Genomic DNA, 23,625 nt, shown 5'->3' with positions numbered 1-23,625 from the left:
CCTGCTGTGGCCGAAATAATTTTGGAAGCTGTATTCGTCTTCATTAGTCGTCACAAAAGAGCTTTTTTATATTCATATCGCTAGAGTGGTAAAGGTATTTTATATTTCTATCTGCTAAAAGCTTCGTTAAATTAGGGTTTCTACTAGACTCCAAATTAAATTGTAGCCAATGTCCAGTGTGGCAAGATCCATTCTTTAATATTCTGGGCTTTAGGATGTAAGAGATATTTCAATTATTCTGTAGCTGGTGGCATATTACCAAGGACAATGTTCAGAGACGGAGACACGGAGAAATAAAGAATGTGTGGCATTTTAACCATAGGGGGAAAACTTACTTTTCATTACAAATAGAAGATTCTGTGAAAGGGAGTCTTTATTTTTTTCAATTGCTCCGACAATTTCATACGTTACCTATAATAAAAGAAAATGGCATAGTTACTAATGTTTAAACATGGCCACCAAAATAATTTCCTTTAAAGAATAATTTGACTCAGAGGATGTTTTCAATTATTCATTAGAGAGGCGTGTCAGGTCTTCAAGTTCACGTTACACACAAGTTCAAAGCTCCCATCCAGGTGCCATCTTTCTGCACATGAAAAAAGGGACACCCCTCCTGCTCTAATTTTCCAACTCCCCCTTCTGACTGCGAGTTCAAGAGAACATGGTGGGGGCTCCCATTCATGCAGGCCCCTTTATTCTCGAGGACCCTACCCTACTCAGAAAACTCACTAAACCAGGAAGGAGGACTCCGCCATGCCTGGGGAAGGAGGAGTGGTTTCGGTTTGATAAATTCAATGGTCTCTTTATTCAAAAGGTCATTTTGGATCATTTAAACACTTAATCTGAAGTCTTTAAAATCAAGAAAACATGGGGCACCTGGCTGGCCAGGTCAGTAGAGCACGAGACTCTAGATCTCTGGATTGTGAGTTCGAGCCCCATGTTGGATGTAGACATTATTCAAAAATAAAGTCTCTTAAAAAAAATGAAGAAAACGTAATGATTCTGAATTAAACATATAAACACAGACCCCCCCCCCCCCCGCCCCCCCCCCACACTAGACTACCTGATTTTCTTTAACAACATTCCTTGCTGTTTTTGCTCCTGTTCTGGCCTTGTTTTGAAATGGCCATTTCTACATCCTGCAGTAAAATTCCTGCCGTACCTTGAGGGTAGTTACTACAGACTGTTCAGCTCTGTCTGCCCCCCATACTTAGCAAAATGCCCTGTCGATTGGGCACATTTATTCATTTGTTTTTGTTTCAAGTTTTTATTTAAATTCACATTAGTTAACATACAGTGTAGTATCGGTTTCCGGAGTAGAAGTGATTCATCAATTCATCAGTGATTCATCACTTCCATACGACACCCAGTGCTCACCCAACAGGTGCCCTCCTTGGTGCCCATCCCCCATCTAGCCCATCCCCCACCCACCTTCCCTCCAGCAACCTTCGGTTTGTTCTCTACAGTTAATAGTTTCTTATGGTTTGCCTCCCTCTCTTTTTTTTCTCTTCCTCCCCCTACGTTCGTCTGTTTTGTTTCTTAAATTCCACAGATGAGTGAAATCATAGGATATTTGTCTTTCTCTGACTGATCTATTTCACTTAGCATAATACGCTCTAGCTCCATCCATGTCATTGCAAATGGCAAGATTTGAGAAGATATTTTCAAATGATATATCTGATAAGGGGTTAGTATCCAAAATGTATAAATAATTTTTCAAACTCAACATCCAAATAATAAACAATTCAGTTAACAAATGGGCAGAAGACATGAATAGACATTTTTCCAAAGAAGACATCCAGATGGCCAACAGACACGTGAAAAGATGCTCAACATCACGGACCATCAGGGAAATACAAATCAAAACTATGATAAGATACGACCTCACACCTGTGAGAATGGCTAAAATTAACAACTCAGGCAACAACAGATGTTGGCGAGGATACAGAGAAAGAGGATCTCTTTTGCATCGTTGGTGGGAATGCAAACGGATGCAGTCACTCTGGAAAACAGTATGGAAGCTCCTCAAAAAGTTAAAGATAAGGGTGCCTGGGTGGCTCAGTTGATTAAGTTCAGGTCATGATCTCACGGTTCATGAGTTCAAGCCCCACGTCAGGCTCTGTGCTGACAGCTCAGAGCCTGGAGCCTGCTTCAGATTCTGTGTCTCTCTCTGCCCCTGCCCCGCTCACGCTCTGTCTCTCTGTCTATGTCTCTCTCAAAAATAAATATTAAAAAAAAATTTTAAGTTAAAAATAGAACTACCTTACGATCCAGCATGGGGCACATTTAGTAAATATTTGGTGAAATGAACAAAAAGGTTGTGTTATATTATGACCAACTGTGCTGTTCATTTCATTCAAGATTGTGCTGTTGAGTCTTTCATTTTCACAAGATCACGTGCTCTGGAAAGTTTTCACAAATGGCCCCGGGACGTGGATACATGGAGAAAAAGCTAAAGGCCTCCTGTTAAAACTAAAGTTCAAAACTTCTCAGTTGGGAGACTCCAGTTGGTCAAGTTCCCTGGAAAACAACATCTAGTACACACATCCAAGTACAAATAAATGCTCATCGAGGGCAGTCTGATGCTCGTAGGAAGCGTGGGGTTTAGCACAACTTCATACTTTGTGTAACATTAACAAATCTTGAATTACTTTGTGCTAATTATTTTGTGACGATGTCACTCTCAGGGTCTTTCTTCGTGTATGAAATAATACTCTGAAGGGCACTCCAAGTCTGAGAGCGTCTGACTAGGGTTGGTTGACCACCATATGGACAGGGTTTCCGTGTACAGCTCAACACAAGTATTAGACACTTCCCACAACAGCATATTCCTTTATCATCACAATATAATAATGCAAATGACTGAGAACACGTAACATAAAATTGGCATTACTGGAGTGTTAACACATCGTTCTAAACAATATTTTTTTCTGGGTCCCAAATCTGGAACCAAATACTTCCTCAAGAAGCCCTTGCATACTTGAGGAGAAAATCAAATGAGACTCCCTCTTGAACCCTGGAGGTGATTAGCAGCACATTATTGGGGGGGACTCAATGTTTCTAGTTTTCAGTGAATGGATCCAAGAAGTATACACACCCAACAAACACATAGGTGAGGGTTTAATTTTTTTTTTTTTTAATCTCAACAATAAAATACAACCAGATTCCAAATTTGGTCTCTTAACCATGACAATTTCTTTACATCAGTGACATTTAGTATTAGCTTTGTCAAAGGCAATCTGAAAATCTAAATAAATGATACCCACTCGTGCCCATTTATTACGTCCATGTATAACCTGCTACCAACAGCTTAAAATATTTCTGACTTAAGCTTTTAATTTTGAGATACTTGCAGATCCCCATGCGGTTGTAAGAAATAAAACAGACAGATCCTGTAGACCTCTCACCCAGTTTCCTCCAATGGTGACATCTTGCAGAACTATCACAACCAGGGTAGTGGCATTAATGCAATGACATTAATGCAGGACATTTACCTCAGCGCACAGATCCCGCGTGCTGCCCATTTATGGCACACTTACCTCCCCCAAATCTGTTGAACATGTTGGTATGAGTCTGCTTCTGGGCCCTTTACTCTGTTCCATTGATCCGTGTGTCAATCCCCCCACCACTGTCTTGATTACTGAAGTTTTATAATAAGACACTAAATTAAATGGATGAATTCTTCCCTAATTATTCCTTATAAAAATTGTGTAACCTATTCTAATTTAGTCACCATTCCATATAAACTTCAGAAAAACACTGCCTATCTCTATCTCTATGCCTCGACAAATTTTTGCTATGATTTTGATCGGCATTGCATTAAACCTGAGTTGCGATTTGGAGAGAAGGGTTACTATGTTGACTACTATGTAACTTACATACTATGTATGTTACTATGTAAAACTACTGCCCATGCTGTCTTCTAAGCCGTGAACATGATGCGCCTCCTTCTATGCAGCTCTCTGGGTTCTTTCATCAGTGTTTTGTGGGTTTCAGCAAACATATCGTCTGCATGCTTTGTTACATTTATACCTCTTCACATTTTTTAATGAGCGATTGTAACTGTTATTGTATTTTTAATTTCAATGCTCTTTATTAGAATATAAAAGTACAATTGATTATTTTGTGTTTATGTTGTATCCTGTGACCTTGCTGAACTCACTTATCGGTTCTATGAGGCTTTTTTCCTTTTTTAGTAGATTCCTTGGGATTTCATACACAGACAATCACATCATCTATAAAGAGGGACAGAGTTATTTCTTCCTTTCCAATATATCTGCCTTTTCTTTCATTTCTTGCCTTACTGCACTTGCTAGGACTTCCAGCATTGTGTTTAATAACAGTGGTGAGAACGGGCATCCCTCCCTTCTTTCTGATCTTGTGAGCAAAACACTCAGCTTTTCACCATCAAATACTATGTTAACTGTAGGACATTCGTAGATGCTCTTTATCAAATTGAGGTTGTGTGTCCTCTATCCCTATTTTCTGAGTGTTTTTATCATGAATGAATGCTGAATTGCCAAATGCTTTTTCTGCATCAAATTGATACGATCATGTGACTCTTCTCTTGTTTAGCCTATTAACATGGTGGGTTATCTTGACCGATTTCAAATATCAGACCAGCTTTGCATCTCCAGAAAAAGAAACAAATTATTCACAGTGGATCATTCTTTTCATACGTTGTTACATTGCAGTTGTTAATAATAATAGTCTTTTTGCATATGTGTTCATGAGGGATACTGGTCTTCAGTTTCCTGTGTCTGTGTGGGTGTTAGTGTGGTTGTGTGTACTGTCTTTGTCTGGGTTTAGTACTGGGCACTACTAGCTTCATAAGATGAACTTAGAAGTGCTCTCTCTTCTATTTTCTAGATAAGACTATGTAGTTACTGTTAATTTTCCTTTAAACGTTTGGCAGAATTCTCCTGTGAAACCACCAAGGATTCGAACTTTCCTTTGGGGAAGATTTAAATTACAAATTCATTTCCTTGATGCTTATGGGGACATTCAGTGATCTTTTGCATTGGGTCAACTGAGGTGGTTTGTGTTTTTTTGAGAAATTGGTCCATTTCATCTAAGTCGTTTGTGACAGTTGGGTGTCTATCCCTTCTGATCTTTCTGATGTCTGCAGGGTGTGTGGTGACATTTCTGATACATTGCACCTTGTGTCTTTTCTCCTTTTTCTCTGTCATTCTTTCTACAGGCTTGCCATTATTTTGGTTATCTTCAGACAACCAGCTCTTTGTTTCATTGATTTCCTTTAACTTGTTTCAATTTCATCGATCCCTGGTCTTGTTACTGCCTTCTCTTTGCTTGCTTTGGGTTTACTTTGCTCTCACTTCTCCAGGTTCTTGAGGTAGGAGCTTAGATCACTAAGACTTTCCTCTTCTCTCACATGCGCATTTAGTGATATAAATTTTCCTCTCGGCAATGTTCCTGCCGTGTCTCACACAGTCGGTACGTAGTCCATATTCTCATTTTCATTCAGTTCAGCACATCTTTTTCCATTACCTGGAGACTTCCTTTTTGATCCATGGATTATACAGAAGGGCACTGTTTGGCTTCCAAGTATTTGGAAATTCTCGTGGCATCTTTCTGGTATTGGTTTTTTAGTTTGGTTCCGTCGTGGGAGGTAAGCCCACTCTATATAATTCCATTCTTTCTGAACTTCTTTATTTTTTTATTTACGACCCTGCGTGTGGTCTTTCTTGATACGTGTTCTGTTGGAACTTAAAAAGCAGGCATATGCTGCTCTCATCGTCGTAAATGTTCTGTAAACGAGTAGAGCCTGTTGGCTGACTGTGCTGCTGAGTTCTTCTCTGTCCTTGCGGAGATCCTACGTAGATGTCCGGGCACGTGTCCAGAGCAGGGCGTCAAAGTCTCTAGCTTAAACTTCTGTTTCAGCTGGCTTCCTCTCATGCCACTCAACAGCCTTGTTGCTGCCACGTGGGAGAAGTCAGGCTCTCCATTCAACCACCTCTGACAAAGAAGAGGAGGGCACTCTCGTCACTGCTGGGCAGAGAGGTGCTCTGCTCTCCTGTGCTCCTCGTCCTCTCTCCTTGTCTTCAGGGTGAGCAGGTGGGAGGGGCTGGCATGCCCCTTCACTGCTTCCTACGTGGGCTCCACCAAGCAGGTTTGGGAGAGGGGAGCTGTGGCCAGGTTAGCTCTGGGTGGTGGCGAAAGTCCCGGCCCCCGACAAGGCCTCCTCTGACATGCCCCTCCAGTAGGGAGGTGGGGGGATAACACAAATTCAGAAACTTAGCACAATACTAACATCTGACCTATGCTTAGCCACCTCAGAATTGCATGCCCTACAAGGAAACTGTATTTTAACAAATGTAACTAAATGGCTGTGTTTGTTTTTGCTTTAAAAAAATCGAAGAAAACAAGGTGGTCACAATGAAAACTATATAATCGAGACTAAAACAACACACATTTACTTTACTTTTGTCCTAAATGGACGTGAGAATGTGAAGTTAATTTTGAGAACAAATGGAATATAAGAACAGTGATCACTCACATCGGATCCTAATCAATCCTCACCATGTGCAGGAAGACATCCATGTCATCCAACAGTATCTCTGATCAATCCTCACCGTCTACAGGAAGATGTCCACCTCGCCCAACAAGATCACCAGTCGGTATTCACCATCTGCAGGAAGACATCCATCTCACCCGATGAGATCTCCAATCAATCCTCACCGTCTACAGGAAGACGTTCACCTCATCCAACGAGATCCCTGATCAATCCTCACCGTCTACAGGAAGACATCCACGTCATCCAACAATATCTCTGATCAATCTTCACCGTCTACAGGAAGACGTCCACCTCACCTGATGAGATCCCGATCAATCCTCACCATCTACAGGAAGACGTTCACCTCATCCAACGAGATCCCCGATCAATCCTCACTGTCTACAGGAAGATGTTTACTTCATCTAACGAGATCCCTGATCAATCCTCACCGTCTACAGGAAGACGTCCACCTCACCTGATGAGATCCCCTATCAATCCTCACCATCTTGCAGGAAGACGTGCACTTTGCCCAAGGAGATCCCTGATCAATCTTCACCTTCTACAGGAAGATGTCCACCTTGCCCAACAAGATCACCAATCGGTATTCACCATCTGCAGGAAGACATCCATCTCACCCGATGAGATCTCCAATCAATCCTCACCGTCTACAGGAAGACGTCCACCTCACCTGATGAGATCCCCTATCAATCCTCACCATGTTGCAGAAAGACGTGCACTTTGCCCAAGGAGATCCCCGATCAATCTTCACCGTCTACAGGAAGATGTCCCCCTCATCCAGCAAGATCCTCCCACATGTGACACATTTTCTTTGCACCGTCCTCCTTTGGGCCACACTGCTGCCAAATCCCTCCCTTGGCACCCATCCCGCCTTTCCCTTTAGCAAACTCTCCAGCTCCTCCAGCTGCCAACGGCCAGTCTGGTGCTCAGGCCCGATGCCTGGCACGCTGCAGGGGAGAAAGCTGCAGTCTTCAAGGACAGCATGCCTCCTGAGTTCCAGCTTCCACAAGTCATGACGCCTGGAGGGTAAGCAGGTCAAGACGCTGGGCCTTCATGACTTCTCGTCTATAGAACACGGACGGTAACGTCAACCTCTCTCTGCGTCCTTCTCCATCTCTGTCTGGCTCTCTCAAGGTGATTTTGAAGACAAGTGAAAGAGGTTGTTTGCACTTAGCTTTGCACCATATCTATGGTTTTCCAGTCAACACCCCCCATACCTGCTTCTAACGATCACCTGTACCTTCTTCTCAGACCCGTTCCAGAACTTTTTACCATATTGACCTGAGAAAAACTCATGAGTCTTGGATGTTATCTGCTCAGTGGGCTGTCCATCCCGTAGCTGTAATTTTGTCAGCCAGAATCCACGTATCACTTCACAAAGGAACTGCTTCCAAACAAAGCAAGAGTGTGCGGAGCACGTCATCCACGTACAGCTGGGCATCTGGGCCTCTAGGAGGCAGAGGGGCAACAAGTGCATAGAAGAGAAACCACAGAAACCGTAAGATCTTAGTGGGACAAACACCCCTGGCTCCCAGAATCCAAAGGGAGGTGAGTCTCCAAGCCTGGTTAAATAGACAGAGAAATGTCTATGAGAGGGAAACGACCAAGGAAAGACTCAATATGTCCTGGAAATCACACATGGCTTTGTGAGATTGTGATGTCACAAGGACAGATCAAGGTCTGCCCTCTCAGCTGTGTCCCCGAGGCGGAGGGACTGATGGACAGGTGCTGCGGGGGCCGCAGAAAGCAGGTGGGAGGCAGAGGCCTTTCTAGGTCACTCAGGATGGGTGACTGTCTCTCAGCCGTGCCTTGCCTTTCCTTGCTGGTTTATTATTCGGGGATGAAAAGAGAAAAAACATCAAAGTAGCAAAAGATAGAGGCCAGTCTACCCTTTCAAATACATTTTTTTTTTTCTTTTTCCCCTCTGTCTTTACATAACTGGACCTCTGACTTTATTTTTTTTTTCCTCTTAAGGATTGGGAGATAGGATTCATGCTTTAAGTGGCGGCGTCCCTCATGCATGTAATAGAGACATTTATATGCATACGGCCCAATACAAATCTTTAAGGAAGCTGTCACGTCTTTAAAGATCTCCTTCGGAAGGAGTCCGCTCAATGAAACGACTCCGGAAGACCTAGCATTTTGCTTCTGTTTCAGTAGTCAGCAAGTCTCCTGCAAATGCTTCGGTGTGGGGGGCTGAAGGAGGGGGTGCGGTGGGAACCAGGGAGCAGGGGCCGTGCGCCGCTCTCTGGAAAGTACTTGCTGTAACACTCCGGCACTACACTACACACAATTAAGAGACAAATTACGTTAGCTATATATGTAAAAGAATAAAGCTTTCACCATGGCTACGAATCACGCCTCATCCAGCTACCTCGTTTCCTGGGTCCACAAAGAAGACTTAGGAAACGCCAACCACATGCACTCTCTTCCTGACTGAAGGCTGCCAGGCTCATTGCTTGGTGAAATCGCCAAGGAACCCGAAGCCAAAGGTAGGAGGGCTCCTGAGCACCTACCATGCACTAATACCCCCAGTGTCTCTGCAAACATGCTTCGCAGATTGCCCACAGGAGGACATTCTCTGGGGCTGAATACACACCACATACTTTAGACTCCCTCCCGGGCCTCTTTACTCATCACTTGTGGGAGTGGAACCAAGGAACCTGCATTTCTCACTCGCTCCCAGTTGATTTCTGGTGCACCTTCTAGTAGGAGAATCACGGCTCCGGGGATCAGTGGCCTAGGCTGCTCTGGGAATCTCCATGCGATGCCGGCAACAAGCAAGGGGGCCCAGGGATGGCGTTTGCAGAGAAGTGTTTCCTGGGCATTTTAGATATAGAACAGTGACTCCAGTAGATATTGGCATATCTTAAAATTGCCGATCAGTTGAAAACGAGACTTACGCTATAATTATATGCAATGCCAACCTTTCCCCTCCCCCCCGCCCCCCACTTAGGATAGTTAGCATTTTGTAAACAGCTGTGAGCTCCAGAGACAGGAGTTTCAATTATTTTTATCTGAGACGGTAGTGAGAGAACTCGGTGCTTTTCAACTGATTGTCGTGGTACCCGACGGAAGCCCCAGCCCGTGCTGGCAGTTTGGGGAAATGAGAATAAAAAGAGCGTGCTACAGCAGAAGCGGGGGGACGGACCCAGGGTCCTAAAGAAGACTTCTCACTCTAGTTTCTACCCGCCGACCTAAAACACACTTATGGGACGCACGGATCCTTCGCTGCAGGCACGGCAGCTTCTCTGAAAATCAGTTCCTTCTTTATTCAATTTAATGTTCACTGGGGCCAGTTCACACTGAAGTTTGGTGATTTTACCAGCATAGCCCACGATACAGAAAATTATTTTAAGAGGATGGGAACGGGCTATGCATGAACAGAGTAAATGGGCACAAGTAGATAGCATCTACTTACGCTTTCAGATTGCCTCCGATGTGGCTAAGAGCCAAGGTGACTACATGCAGTCCCCATCAGATTGAGGACATTGTCAGGGTTCAAAGACTACATTTGGAAAAACAAATCAAGGAAAACAGCTAGGGGCAAGTCTTTTTATAATCTTTTATATTTTACAAACACCTTATAAAATGCAACACATGTGTGTTTATAAAATTGGGAAAATGATAAAAATAATGAAGTGAAAATAAAGTAAAAAATCCCTTTTCTCAGAGAAAGCCAATATTAATCCGTCTGTCATCTAGCAAATCGATTCTTGTCTATGCACGCTCTTCAAGAAAAAAAAGGACTGGCCACACATTGTGATGTGATTGGGGATGCCCTGTCCTATTTACTTGCATAGTCCGCTGGCCGGGGAACTGCCCAACGATGATCAGACCCAGGCCTGTAGCCAGGCTGCATCAGGAGCCACAGGCTGGAGAAAAAAGAGGGGAGAACCCTCAGAGAGTCTGTTCCGTCCCAGCACGGTCATTCCGTTCTTACCCCGGAGCCCTCTCTCCCAGGCCCCAGTTCTCCTGGGGCACGCTGCCCTCAGCGACAGCATCCGGGGTATCTCTTCTTCCCTTCCTTTTCTGGTCTCGGAGGCGGTAGTCGCTTCCCCTGGGACAAGTCTCTGGTCACCTCGATGTCACTTGTCTGTCTCCATGTTGCCTATGGAAGCTATTCTCCGTACTCTGCTCCTTGACTATTTGGTGCAGCTTCCCCTCCAGACTGCACCCCGACTGACTCCCTGCCCCCAGCCCCCCTGTTCCCAGGTGCTCACTCTGGCTATTCCTGTTTTGGTGCCAATGGCTCAGATGCGCCCACCTGTTCTGAAGCTCAGGAAACGACAGGGATAGATAACCATGTTTATCACTGTGCAAAGCACCTGAAGAAAGAGAACGAAACTCTCGAAGGTGAAAAGAAAAGCAAAGAGAATGATGCAGGGCCTGGCAGGGCTGAGAGAAGGCAGTGGAACAAAGCGCTAAGAACTAGTCATTCCCGAAGGACCGTGTGTGCCAGGGCATCTCATGTGTGCCCTTCCGTGAACCCTGTGGAGTGAGCACAGGGGACCTCAGCACCCGGACAGGGACGTGCAGCCTCACGGGTGAGAGGAGGAGGAATGAACACAAGCAGACATCGCACTGTAGGCTGGACACGTAACTGTGACAATTCCCAGGCTTTACTGCAGGCGGGATCAGGAGTGAGCAGACAAGCATCTACGCACCAGGCCACCGTGGAAAATTCTCGGGGGACCTTTCAGGGCCTCTCTCAGAGGTTCACTACTGAGACTGCTGGTGTGTTCATTTCCCTCCACCATCACTCTTATCTAGCTAAGACATCGTCCACAGCCTGCACAAAACACACTGCATTAGAATGGGGCAGTTTTCAACAGCAAGCACATTCTCCTTAGGAAGGCAGTGAGCTAAGGACAGACCAAATTGTTAATTAGATTATCATATAAATAAAGTATTTCTTTTTAAAATTTTTAATGTTTATTTATTTTTGAGAGAGAGAGACAGACAGACAGAGACAGAACACAAGTGGGGAAAGGGCAGAGAGAGAGAGACACGGAATCCGAAGCAGGCTCCAGGCTCCGAGCTGTCAGCACAGAGCCCGACACGGGGCTTGACCTCACGAACCGCGAGATCATGACCTGAGCTGAAGTCGGACGCTCAACTGACCGAGCCACCCAGGCCTCCTGAAACAATGTATTTCTAATATGGAAATCTGCATTCCCACAAAGTTGAAGTGTTAGAAGCTAAAGTTTCTGTAAGGGAGCCACCTTCAGTGACAATTCGGGCATTTCAGGATACCCAGATTAGAGCATGGACAGCTTTTGTGAGTTTCTGGCGGCACTGGTATTCGATTTATGTGTATGTGTGCATTTACTTTGTCTGTCTATCTATCTATGTATCTATCTATCATCATCTATCTAGTGTAACTGATTTATATATCTAGGTCTGCCTCTATGGATGTATTGATGTCTGGCTCTCATACCTAGTTTGAGATCTCTTGCTCTCGTACACAGTAGTAATTGCATTAGCACCATGCAAATATGGCCGTAAATGCTTTTACAGTTTCTCCCCCTGCCCGCTAAGCTTCAGGGGAGAAGCACAAAAACAGAAACGGGCAGGTGATGGGGGCGAAGGAACAGCCCCTGCTTCGGGGACAGGAGCTCTTGTCTGCTCTCGAACGTGGAGAGCACAGAACATATGATATGTTTTTTTAAATTTTTTAATATTTATTTATTTTGGGGAGACAGACAGAGTGCAAGCAGGGGAGGGGCAGAGAGAGAGAGACAGAGAGAGAGAGATACAGAATTTGAAGCAGGCTCCAGGCTCCAAGCTGTCAGCACGGAGCCCAATGCGGGGCTCAAACCCACAAAGTGCGGGATCATGACCTGAGCCAAAGTCGGACGCTTAACCAACTGAGCCACCCAGGCACCCCAAACATATTATATTTCTGATGATCTACAAAGGACATGTGGTCCATAAGCCCAAGTCACGTGACATCCTGGCCAAGGGGACGCGAGCTGGGGCTGGAAATCATGGAGCCCAGGGCAGACAGCCTGTGTGAATGAACACCAGAGAGCAGGGCCAGGTGGGGGCAGGCAGCCCAAGGGCTCAGCAGCACCTAGTGCCCGGGGAGGGTGTCAGAGGTCCCCAGCGGCCGAGCGTCTCAGAGACACGTGAAAGCACGGGGGCAGGGCCAGCCCTGAACCCTGAAAGGTGTGGTGACGGTAGGAGACCACACAGCACAAGGAAGGAGACAAGACAGGACTCCCGTGGCGGCCACTGCACAAACCGTCCTCTGTGGCCGAGGCTGGAGGGGCCTAACCTTTCTGATTACGATAACTAAAAAGGACTACCAGTTCTGCGTTACTGAACCTGGTCTGTGGGTGCCAGTGAAAGCCAGTGAAGGGCGTCCTGTTACTGGACAGAGACCAGAAATCTCCCTGGAGCTGCCTGGGTTTTTATCTGCTTCCAAGGAAAAGACCGTTTCTGCTGAACATATTTTCAAATGTGGCCTGAGCCAGACATCACATGGAATCCGATTACATCCCGAGTTGCGTGTGCTCAACTACGAGGTACAGGAAGAGCAAGAGTGGTAGAATGATCGGGAAGATCTGGTTTTTTAAAGGAAAAGCAGACTTTCTTCTTCCAGCAGAGAGACATCAGCTCGGTGGTGAAAAGGCTTACAACACCGGTTTAGGAAAAGCTGATGAGGACGAGCAGCCGTCACTGCCACGAGGCTGTCTGTTATTAACACGCGGAAGAAGAGGAACCACATTTAGCTCTGAAGAGTGCCACCAGAGGAACAGAGAGAGGAACGAAATAGCAGCTGTGAACCCACTTTTAAGGAAAACTCCTCATTCAGTGCTTTATTGGTAAACTAGAGCGTCTTCCATCAGTCGGTGGCAGGGGACAGGGGCAGTGGGTACGTACGTGGCCGTGAACCAGGGTACTGGAGCAAGAAGGGATTTGGATCCACATTTGATTCTAGAGTGAGCAGCGGAGACAGGGGCGGGGGGGCTCTGTATTTGGCAATTAAATGGGCTTCTGATTTTACCATGAGTTGACAAGTGAGGCAAATATGGAAAATCAGTTTTACTGTGTTATGTTTTTGAAGTGGGTTGAGAGGGAGGGGGGTGTGGGAGGTGGCTAGGGAATCTAGTGCAGTCGTTTCTGGATCGGCTCAACTGAAGACGCCAGCCAAGGAGAGGTCCTAACTCACACATACGCAGGCGTGAAGCCCGCAGACAAACAGACGGGAGTTTCGGGAGTCACCTCATGCACGACACTGAATCATGAGGGTGTATAAAGTCCTAGAAGGAGACAGAAAATACTCTCCTGGGAAACACTGGTATTTGTGGAATGCAAGCAAATCCACTTCTCAAAATTACAATCCCTTTCTCTACCATGTTATTTACATGATGCAAAATATAATTTCCAGAGAAGACGTGGTTGGGATTACCAAGTGACAAAAATTAGCAACTTTGGAATATACTCTTGAATCCAGTACGTCACATCAGAATGGACGTAAAGATTGGGTTTTAGGAAAAGAAAGTAAAGATCATCTTCAGGCAGATACAAATGGGTCTGATAATTTCTCATGTGTGGTTTCAGCTTTCTATCTGAGGTTTGCTGAAAAGAGTCTCGATTTCACGTGTAGCGGTAAATTGATCTCTCTATGGCCATCAATATTTATAGGCAGAGGCTTCTGTTTTTTACTTTTCCATTAAGTGATTCTCTCTAACAGTAATGCTTGCTTACATTCTGATTGACTTTAAGTCATAAATACTAATAAAGAAAGTTGGGAGCACATAGTATAATTGTTAAGGGTCCTTATCTGGAATCTGAATATAGACATTGCCTTGAAATTTCTGTACCTGAAACTTACAAATAAGCCTCAATGGTTTCTTTCAAGGAAAAAAAAAACAAAACAAAACAATCAACTAATGATTAGACATCAATAGTCTAGGAAACCTAAAGTTACTTATTTATAACTTTCTGTCAGTCCAGGAAGATAGCAAAACCTATTAAATCTTTGAAGAAACAGAAAGATTCCCTAAATGAGATCCTGCATTTTCTCTTCCAGACAAAACCCTGGATCAGGAAACGTTTATCGTGTCTCCTACAAAAATTTATGCCGAAGGCAAAACTGATACGAGCAACAGAGCACCAGGAGTCTTGTGGAGTTAATTTTTATTTTTCCACAAGGCTGCCCCAGAGGTGAACAAACACAGATGTAAATTACGTTCATCCTGTGTCGGTCAAGATATCTTTGTCAAATATCCTTCAATAGCACCAGTTTGGCTTGGACCAGACAGATTTCATTGTTATGTCTGGGGATTCTGCCTGGAGAAAAGAAAGGGAGATGAATGGATGGCTCCCTATTGATTAGTTCACCTCCTTTTTCTTTTGATTTAAAGGTTCACTTTCCGAGCCTTCTGGGGCACATTGTGTCTCCCACAAATCTCTGGGGTGAAGGCCAGCTGACAAGCTACAGAAGGTGTTCCTGGTACAGGTGGAATGGGAAAATCGAACAGGCTAAGATTTCCTCTGCATACATGTTACGTAAATATGTCTAAGGGCGAGGAGGCTGGCTGTCATCACTCCAGCACCTGGAGTCTCCTGCAGTGTCCCTGAGACAAAGATCTTGACTTCCCAGAGATCTGAGTAACAGCATCCATTTACCTGATACATTTCAACTTTAGTTTATTCAATGACAGGGGTAGCTCTTCTTCAAGGAGAAGGAAAAAAAAGAAAACACTCAGATGCTTTATAGACTGGCCACAAATCAGTAACATCATTCCCTCACATCACTTCTATCAGCAATGTTTTAGTAATATGGTTCTCATAAAGCTTCTCATAAAGGCCTGTAGAAATCAGTGACACGAACACTAATGATCAAGGTCTACGTGTCTGGGATTACAATTTTACCTGCAGGGATGCAGTTTAGGGGATGGAAAAAGAATCCGGATGAAAATAATCAAAATCTACCCACAGAAAGACACATCTGCCAGCACATTATATAAGGGGGCAATACATTTTCAATCTGTCATAAAATTACATCATATAATATGTAGCATACAAGTTGCAGAGAATGCTTTAATTTCCTTAAGGCAGATAATATGGAAAGGATCTTCTAACATCTGCAGTAAAACTTCACATGCCTCTTTGCTCCATTAAAATATTAGTCATAAAGCTAAATGATAAAGAACATAATTTTTTACAAAAATTCTGAGATCAAGGTAGAGCTACTTATGAAAATAACCTGTATATTTGGTGAAAAACAGGATGTCGCATTAATGTAAGTGAAAACATTATCTAGGGGCTCAGCTGGTGAAGCATCCGACTTCAGCTCAGGTCACGATCTCATGGTTCTTGGGTTCAAGGCCCACGTCGGGCTCTGTGCTGACAGCTCAGAGCCTGGAGCCTGCTTCGGGTTCTGTGTCTCCCTCTCTCTCTGCCCCTCCCCCGCCCATGCTCTGTCTCTCTGTCAAAAGTAAATAAACATTAAAAAAAAAACTAAAAAATAAAATAAACATTAAACAAATTAAAAAACATTATCTAAAAGTTTTTCTCTTCTACTACAATTTTCACAGATAGAGTAATAGCTCTATTTCTGCACTTACTTGCCACTAAAGTTTTTCAAGCACGGTAGGAAGAGCAAGAAAATACCATAATAGAATTTTGGTTACATTTTTCCCTATCATCTGCTGAATTGATACTAATTACACTATAATAAATAAAAATAAATAATCTAACATGACTTGCAAAACATTGCTTTATGCACCGAGTACATTACTAAGATATAAAAATTAACAAATGTACTTTTTAACCACTGAAAGACATTTTATCATTCACTTTATTTGAGCCAGTCAGTTGGGCTCCTAATAGTCTCATCTGAAAATATACCCAGTTGATGAGAAGATCCAGGAAATATTTTCTCTTCATTATCTCTTATTGAGGAGTTCAAAATTCTGCTAAATACAGTGGCACTCTTTCACGGGGAGACCTTCAGCTACTGGTGGGGAAATATGACTCATGTTTGATGCAACATCTCAAAGTAATCACACATGCATTGATTTCTTGCCCAACACGTGACCTTCAGAACAGGTTTATGAGATTAACAGTGATATTCTCTTTAATTACAAACTTTGTGAATGTGGCAGCTGAGGGTCGGTGTCTGTCCTCCTCAAAGTCCTGGCCACGGAGTCCCCATGTATCTTGGGTATCTTCTCTACCACACCACATGGATTCTATGACTACAGACAATGAACACTTTAAGAAATTCATACACACCATGGTGGAGATGGGGAAACACGTGGTCCTGGAAATGGGAAGTGAAATACGGTGTTGTGACCCCCGGTGGGTTGAGTCGTGCACCCTCAAGACCTGTGTCCACCCAGAACCCCACAATGTGACCTTGATTGGAATAAGGTCTTTCAAAGGTATGATTACATCATAAGATGGGGTGGGCCCTAAATCCAACACCTGGCATCTTTAAAGAAGAGGAGAGGAAGCCACGTGAAGACAGAGGCAGAGATTGGGAGTTGTGTCTACAAGCCAAGCCCTGTTGACTGCTGGCAACCACCAGAAGCCAGGAGAGAAGCCTGGAACATATTTCTCTTGGACCCTGCCAAAGGAGCCAACCCTGCTGACCCTTGATTTTGGATTCTGGCCTCTGGAACAGTGGGGATCAATTTCTGCTGTGTCAGGCCACCCGGCGTGTAGGACTTTGCTAAGGAAACCCCAGGAGACTCATGCAAAGCTGTTCAACCCTTGATGAACCTCTGAACTTCACCAAGGCTTACTTACCTCGAAAACTGACACAGCAATGTTTATACACGAGGTTGTGGTGATAATGTCTCAGGAGCACGTTATCATCAGAAAATGCTACGCAAGCATCAGACATCACTATTGATTAGGGAAGGGAGAGATCAATGACATCTGGATTAGGCTAAGAACTTGCTCCTAAGACGGATAAGGTTTGGAAAGATAGGAAAGGGGCATCTCAGGTGAAGAAAACCGCATGAGCAAAAAGACAGGTGGAGAAAGGTAGGGCTCACTTTCAAATGAATCAAATGTGGTAAAGAAATTCCACCTTTTCTAGCTTCTGATGGCCCTGAAGTTCCCGGCCCTGTGCTGGCAACTCTCCATTCCCTGCCTCCACATCTACATGGCCTCCTTTCCTCTCTCAAGTCTCTCTGCCTCATAAGCATACTTGTCCTTGGACTTAGAGTTCCCCCAGATAATCCAGGTTAATTTCCTCACCTCAAGATCTTGTATTTCATTACATAAGCAAAGATCTTTTTTTCCAAATAAGATTCCATTCACAGATCCTAGGGATGAGCACATGGCCATATCTTTTGGGGGCTGCTGTTCAGCCCACTACAATATTTAAGGAAGAGAAGGAGGCTGAAACGCAGACACATCATCTCAGGCAAGAACAGTATCACCAACTTGATTTGTATAAACCAGGCCACTCACATAATAGGACACTTATCTGGGATCCAAAGACAATCACTTTGTCATACAATAAATTATCACAATAAACAACTTTCAGACAGAGGCCTTATGAGCAGACAACAAAGGTCAGATAGGCAGGTATCATACATTTTATAACTATTACTTTGACCTGTATTTTCATTAATTTAATTTTTATTACTTCAGATTGCTTTAGTATCTCCTAATCTATTCACTTTTCCCACATTAAAATTTAGGACCTTCAAAATACTATTTCCCATTAGAGTTAGTTCAGAATCACCTTAATGGAAATTCAAATTTCCTGAGAGCCAATGTCTTCTTCCAAATCATAATTCTTCTTTCTTTCAAGATTCTTAATTTTAAAAGCCAATAAAATTAGACACACTTCTGGATTTAATGCTTATCCATCATTTAAATCACCAGTGGAAATTCAAGAGCAATTCCTAAAACAGCTAATCCATATATGATTTAAAATTTGCTAAAACAAATAACAACAAAAAACCCCTCTGCCTTCTTTAATTCAGATTCATGCTCCTTAATGAGACCCTGTTAATATTTCATGCGCAACCTCTTCCCATTTACTTTAAAATATTTCTGTAATGGAGATTGGAAAATACACCAGGCTCCTATGAGTAATGAAAAATTCAAATGTGTTTAGCAAAGATCTTCAGCTATAATTCAAATAGTGTTTCTTAAACATTTCTAAAAGGACCTATGAGCCTCTGCTCCAGACAAGATTCAGAAGCATGGCAGCATCTTGTACTTAAAAGTAGAACAGTCAGATGGGTGAGTCCACCTTGGGGGGCTAGAGGTCAATATCATTACCAGCCTTAATGATCATCCTTCTCGTGAGGGACAAGTTTCCACTAACAAAACCAGGTAAACCAGTCATGGAAGGGCAGGTGGTGATGGGAGAGATGCTCTAGCCCACCCATCTGGCCAGAGAAGAGGCCACAAAGAAATTCAAGACCCCAGAACCATTGAGCTCTTCCTTGGGGTCAGCTTGATCACCAAAGGGCTACTTAGGAACGCTCATACTACCGTCCAAAACAGACCTTGCATACGGTCTCTAAACCAATGAGCTCTTTGCGACGTCTCTTGATTTATAAAATGTGGAATATGCTGCTTTTCTTGAAAATGCAATAGCTCAAAATTAAGTATATGTAGCTACATCTGATGATTAGAATGGCATATGGCTTGACATATTGCCACAAATTACATATAATCTATACTGCAACATGTGAACAAGTCCTTAGGGAGTCCTTGGGCTAAGACTCATTAGGAGATCTCAGTGAAATGAGAGATTTTTATAAAACCACAAAATTGACTCCAATTGTGGAAAATCCTGCTTAAAACATAAAGGCACTTTTACAGAAAAATTCATGATTCCACGGGGTTCGGCCCTGTGGCGGCTAATCGATTGATTTGCTCTGCTTTGCTTTATTGCTATCAGAGCTCAATGAAATAACTGTACTTACTCAAACTATTCATTGTTTGTTCCCCCAATTTTTAAAACACAATTGAAACTGAAATTCTATTAAGAGCTTGTAGAATAATATTTAGAGGCAAACATAAAATAATTAACAAAATTTTATTCCAAAGCTTGGTCTTGTTCAGTCTAATGCAGTTGGCATTTATCAAACAATCTAATACATCTCCAAGATTCTATACATACAGACTTAGGAGGCTGGTCAGGTATAGACTGACTTAAGATAGGTTCCATGACACTTGGAAGAAAACAGGAAAATAATTTTCCAAAATCACTAGTTATAGCTTATTGTAGCATTTCATTTAAAGTTTATGAATGCAATAAATGCTAGATATGAAGAAAATATATATTAGAGAATTCAAATACGGGACTAGAAGATTGCTACTGTTCTAAAAAAAAAAAAATTAGGGCCGCCTGGGTGGCTCAGTCGGTTGAGTATCCGACATTTGATTTCGGCCCAGGTCATGATCCCAGTGTTGTGGGATCAAGCCCTGAGTCAAGCTCCACACCGAGCAAGGATCCTGCTTGGGATTCTCTCTCTCCACCTGCCCCTTCCCTGCTTGTGCCTGTGTGCATGCATACACGCACTCTTTCTCTCTCCAAAAAAATAAAATAAAATAAATTTTAAAGGCTAACTCTCTCAAATATAAAAGATAGTGAATAAGTTAATAACACTCTGGGAATATGTGTATGTGTGTGTGTGTGTGTGTGTGTGTGTGTGTGTGTAAAATCTCGGTTCATCACACCTTGCCATGCTGCTACAACGTCCCCCCAGGGTGCTCCTGGCCCACCTGGCCTGTTCAGGTCTATTTCTTGCTGACCCCATTCCCCCTCCTTTTCTCTCGGTCTTCAGGATTCTCTTTCCTACTACGTTTCTTCTTTTCCATACTCTTCTTGAGTGAAATTTTCAAGATACACATTTCCAAAACTATGCCTAGGTTTCTAAAAACAGCCAACCCCTTTTATTTTATTTGTTGCATCCTATTGACATTGCTATTAAAAACCTCAAATTCGAAACATCTGCCCTGAATAGCTTTCCTTCCAGGCTGCCCCTTGATTCCCCAGGGTTTCCTCTAGTGGTCGGCACTAGAACTGTCCGTGCATCAGTGGGGGGAGAGACCTCTGTCACTTCAAGCGATGGCTCCTCTCCTGCTTTGGACATCTTGTCAGTCGGCATCCCGCTGTCCCCTAGAGAACACCACCTGTGTGTGCCTCTGCTATCATCCGAATGCGGTCCTTGCTTGAGTGTTTCCATAGCCCCCTTCCTTTCCCCCCAAAATCTGTCGCGTATCGTGTCCTCTGTTGTCCTTTCTTCATCCCCCACGCTGTCTGAAAGTATCTGGGGAGTTAACACTGCCAAGAGGACAGAGTCCTGAGAAGTACATGCATGTTTTTTCATGATTTGGCTAAAAGCGACCAATCTCTACAGACTTAACTGCACTTCTTATACCATTTCCCAAATGCAGCGTGTGTGGACATGGCAGAATGGCCCCCAGCACTCTCGGGAATAGCTTCCTTCTTGTACTGCACACATTAGAAGGCGGGAAAATTCCCAGACTTCTTTGCAGCTAGTGTCTGATTGCTCGTTAGCCTCCCCCGGCCTGGCACAGCACGGTTCCAACAGACTCAGAAAGTAGACGTGCTGGGGCTCATGCTTCCTCTCTGTTGTGCCCGATGAGCATATCGGAGCGTGGAGATCTCCAGGCCCGGTCCCTGGGTCACCGGATTCTTCACGTTCAAGTGCCATAGGACGGGCACTTGACTGGTGTCGGCGGTAGCAGGAACTGAGAGTCAGTTCCCATAGCAGCAGGTTCTCAGTTTAGCTGGAAGCTTCCTGATCGAAGACGAGGTCACGGCCATGCTGGAAGGCCCGTCCTGTGCTGGGGTTTTGAGTCATTCCTCAAGGTCCCACTGAAAGTCTCATGACAACTGTTTTCCTACACCACATTATTTTCCACTTGAGCGCTACAGTGGGTTCTGCCCCTCTGCCACCGAATCCTGGGGGGACGTACCTGTCATCCTCCTTCGAAAGTCTGTGTCTCCACTGCACTCCTCCTTCCTGTTATCCTTACTGAACTGTAACTCATCCCCGAAGGCCTGGGTCACATTTTCCCTCCTCCGGGAAATATTTCTGCACTTTCTTTGGGAGCCAAATGATTACTTCCTCCTCCAGGGTAATGCAGAACGTTGTTACTGTTACCAGGGTTGTTATAAGCAAATTCTATCATAATTATTGGTTACTTTACCTTTTCCTTATTTATGGAGACTAAGATGTTTGGGGGCAAGGAATATGGTTTATTCGTCTTTGGTTCTCTAATACTCTGGGTTTGGCACATAGTAGCATCTCAGTGAAAACACTGGCTGAAATGATCCGAAATACACTGTGGTTACTGAAATAGTAACCACAGATGGGGGCTGGATCAGAGGTAAGGGGAAGTAGATTTAAGTTTCAAAAGGTGGCTACAATGTGACCTTGTGAAGAAGACAAGGAGGATAGTTCAAGCTTGAGCAGAAGGAGTGTAAGCCGGGAGGCACGCGGAGGAAACAGTGAGTGGATTGGAGAAAGTCAACTGAACAGAGGTTTTGCACAGGGGGGTTGTGACGGATAAGCCACGGCTCAAATGACTGGCATCAGCTCAGAGAAGCCTGGGATATTAGCCCAGCCTAAGGGGGGAGGTTTTTCTAGACAGGTAGGAGGAGGTCCTTGAAGGTGTTTAAGAGAGAAGAGCGTGAGGGCATCTTTCTTTACTCAGGGTGATGCGTGCTTTAAGAAAAATAATACAATGCTAAAAACTATATTGAAGATAAGTCAACTCAGAAAACCAATATTTGTTTGGATAATGAAAGGATCCCACAGTTCAGAGCAGACCTCTCTGTATTGAATCCAAGGCCCTTGTGCTCACATTATGTTACAATCTGGGGAACATTACGGAAGGATCTGACTGCCTGCTTTATCACCCACATTCTGAAGACGCAACGTCCTCATCAGGTTAAAATAAAATAGCTTAGAAGAGTAAAACTGTGTGGGTTGTTCACCCAACTTTCATTCCTTGAAATAATAAACTCTAAAATATCTAAAATTTTAAAGCTTGTCCTCAAGACGTTTGGTCCATTACCGCATGTGATAACATCGTGCCTCCACTCGACTTACCCTTCCCGCATAGTGCGTGACTCTGAACGCTGCACCCCGATCTTTGAGCGCAACGTTACCGTTCCCATCCTTCATGGGGGAATAGACTGCATTTGTGTTTGAAGATTCTAGGAGACTTTGTAGCTTCTTGGGAAGATTTGGTTCCATCGACCACATCATTTGACTTTCTTCATCCAATAAAGAGAGAAATCCAGATGGCTTCTGGAAATCAAGAAGAGATAGTTATGTTTTGTCTTTTACTCAATTTTATGATTTTGTTATTGTTCACGTACGCTTGTTTGGATTTTCATTACGTTCATATAAACTTTTAATACACACTTGTGTTTGCTCACTATTGTAACCCTGACGCCTAACAAAACTCTTGATGTAAGGTAGGCCCTAAACAGTATTGATTGATTAATAATTGATTGATACTGAATAAATAAATTAAAAAGTGTGTTATAATGTCCTTAAAACACTGAAGTTATTAAAAAGTATTTCTCATCTCAATAAGAAACATAAAATTACTAACTAAAGGAGAGGTATTTTTTCTTGACCTATACCCCATATCCACCACTTTATATTTATGGTGGGGTCAGGTAACTTATCCAGAAACAGAACCTACAATCATGTTGAGTCATAAAAATTGTAGAAAACTCCTATTCAGCAGGAACTAGAAGTGACTATAATATCAAGACCTAGAAAAAGTAAATATGGAAGCTGTACCTCGTAAAATTCAAATTAGAAGTCTGATAGCTCGTAGCTGTCAAACAAGGAAGCTAAAGTCATGCCCAAGCAACCACTTAAAATTAATCGCACGTGAAGGAAAGGGCTGCTTGAAAGAACTTCTTAAGCCCTAACAGTTTGTTCCCTGCACAACAGAACACTGTTGTGCCCACATGGTTTACACATCAGGTGAAGAACTTTTACCCTGGGCTGTGCTGTTTATCTTTTCTTTCCTAGGAGAGTTTTCTGTTCACATGTCAAATTGACCTTTAAAAACAAGGCAATTTGGGGCTCCTGGGTGGCGCAGTCGGT

The 23,625-nt window shown here is 43.5% G+C and overlaps 1 protein-coding gene across 1 annotated transcript in view; it reads right to left on the bottom strand.

Annotated features, from left to right (window-relative positions):
• The window catches only part of MYO16 (myosin XVI), a 493,885-nt gene that overhangs the window by 149,510 nt on the left and 320,750 nt on the right, over nucleotides 1-23,625 (bottom strand). Inside the window, exons 23-24 of the mRNA XM_030314012.1 lie at nucleotides 22,609-22,809; nucleotides 336-411 (exon numbers count right to left, since the gene is read on the bottom strand). Of these exons, the coding sequence (XP_030169872.1) occupies nucleotides 336-411; nucleotides 22,609-22,809 (277 nt within the window). The remainder of the gene's footprint in view (nucleotides 1-335; nucleotides 412-22,608; nucleotides 22,810-23,625) is intronic.

Source organism: Lynx canadensis, chromosome A1, assembly GCF_007474595.2.
Source record: "Lynx canadensis isolate LIC74 chromosome A1, mLynCan4.pri.v2, whole genome shotgun sequence".
Taxonomy (NCBI): Eukaryota; Metazoa; Chordata; class Mammalia; order Carnivora; family Felidae; genus Lynx; species Lynx canadensis.
Note: the sequence above shows the minus strand (reverse complement) of the source record. Positions and strands in the feature narration are given on the sequence as shown.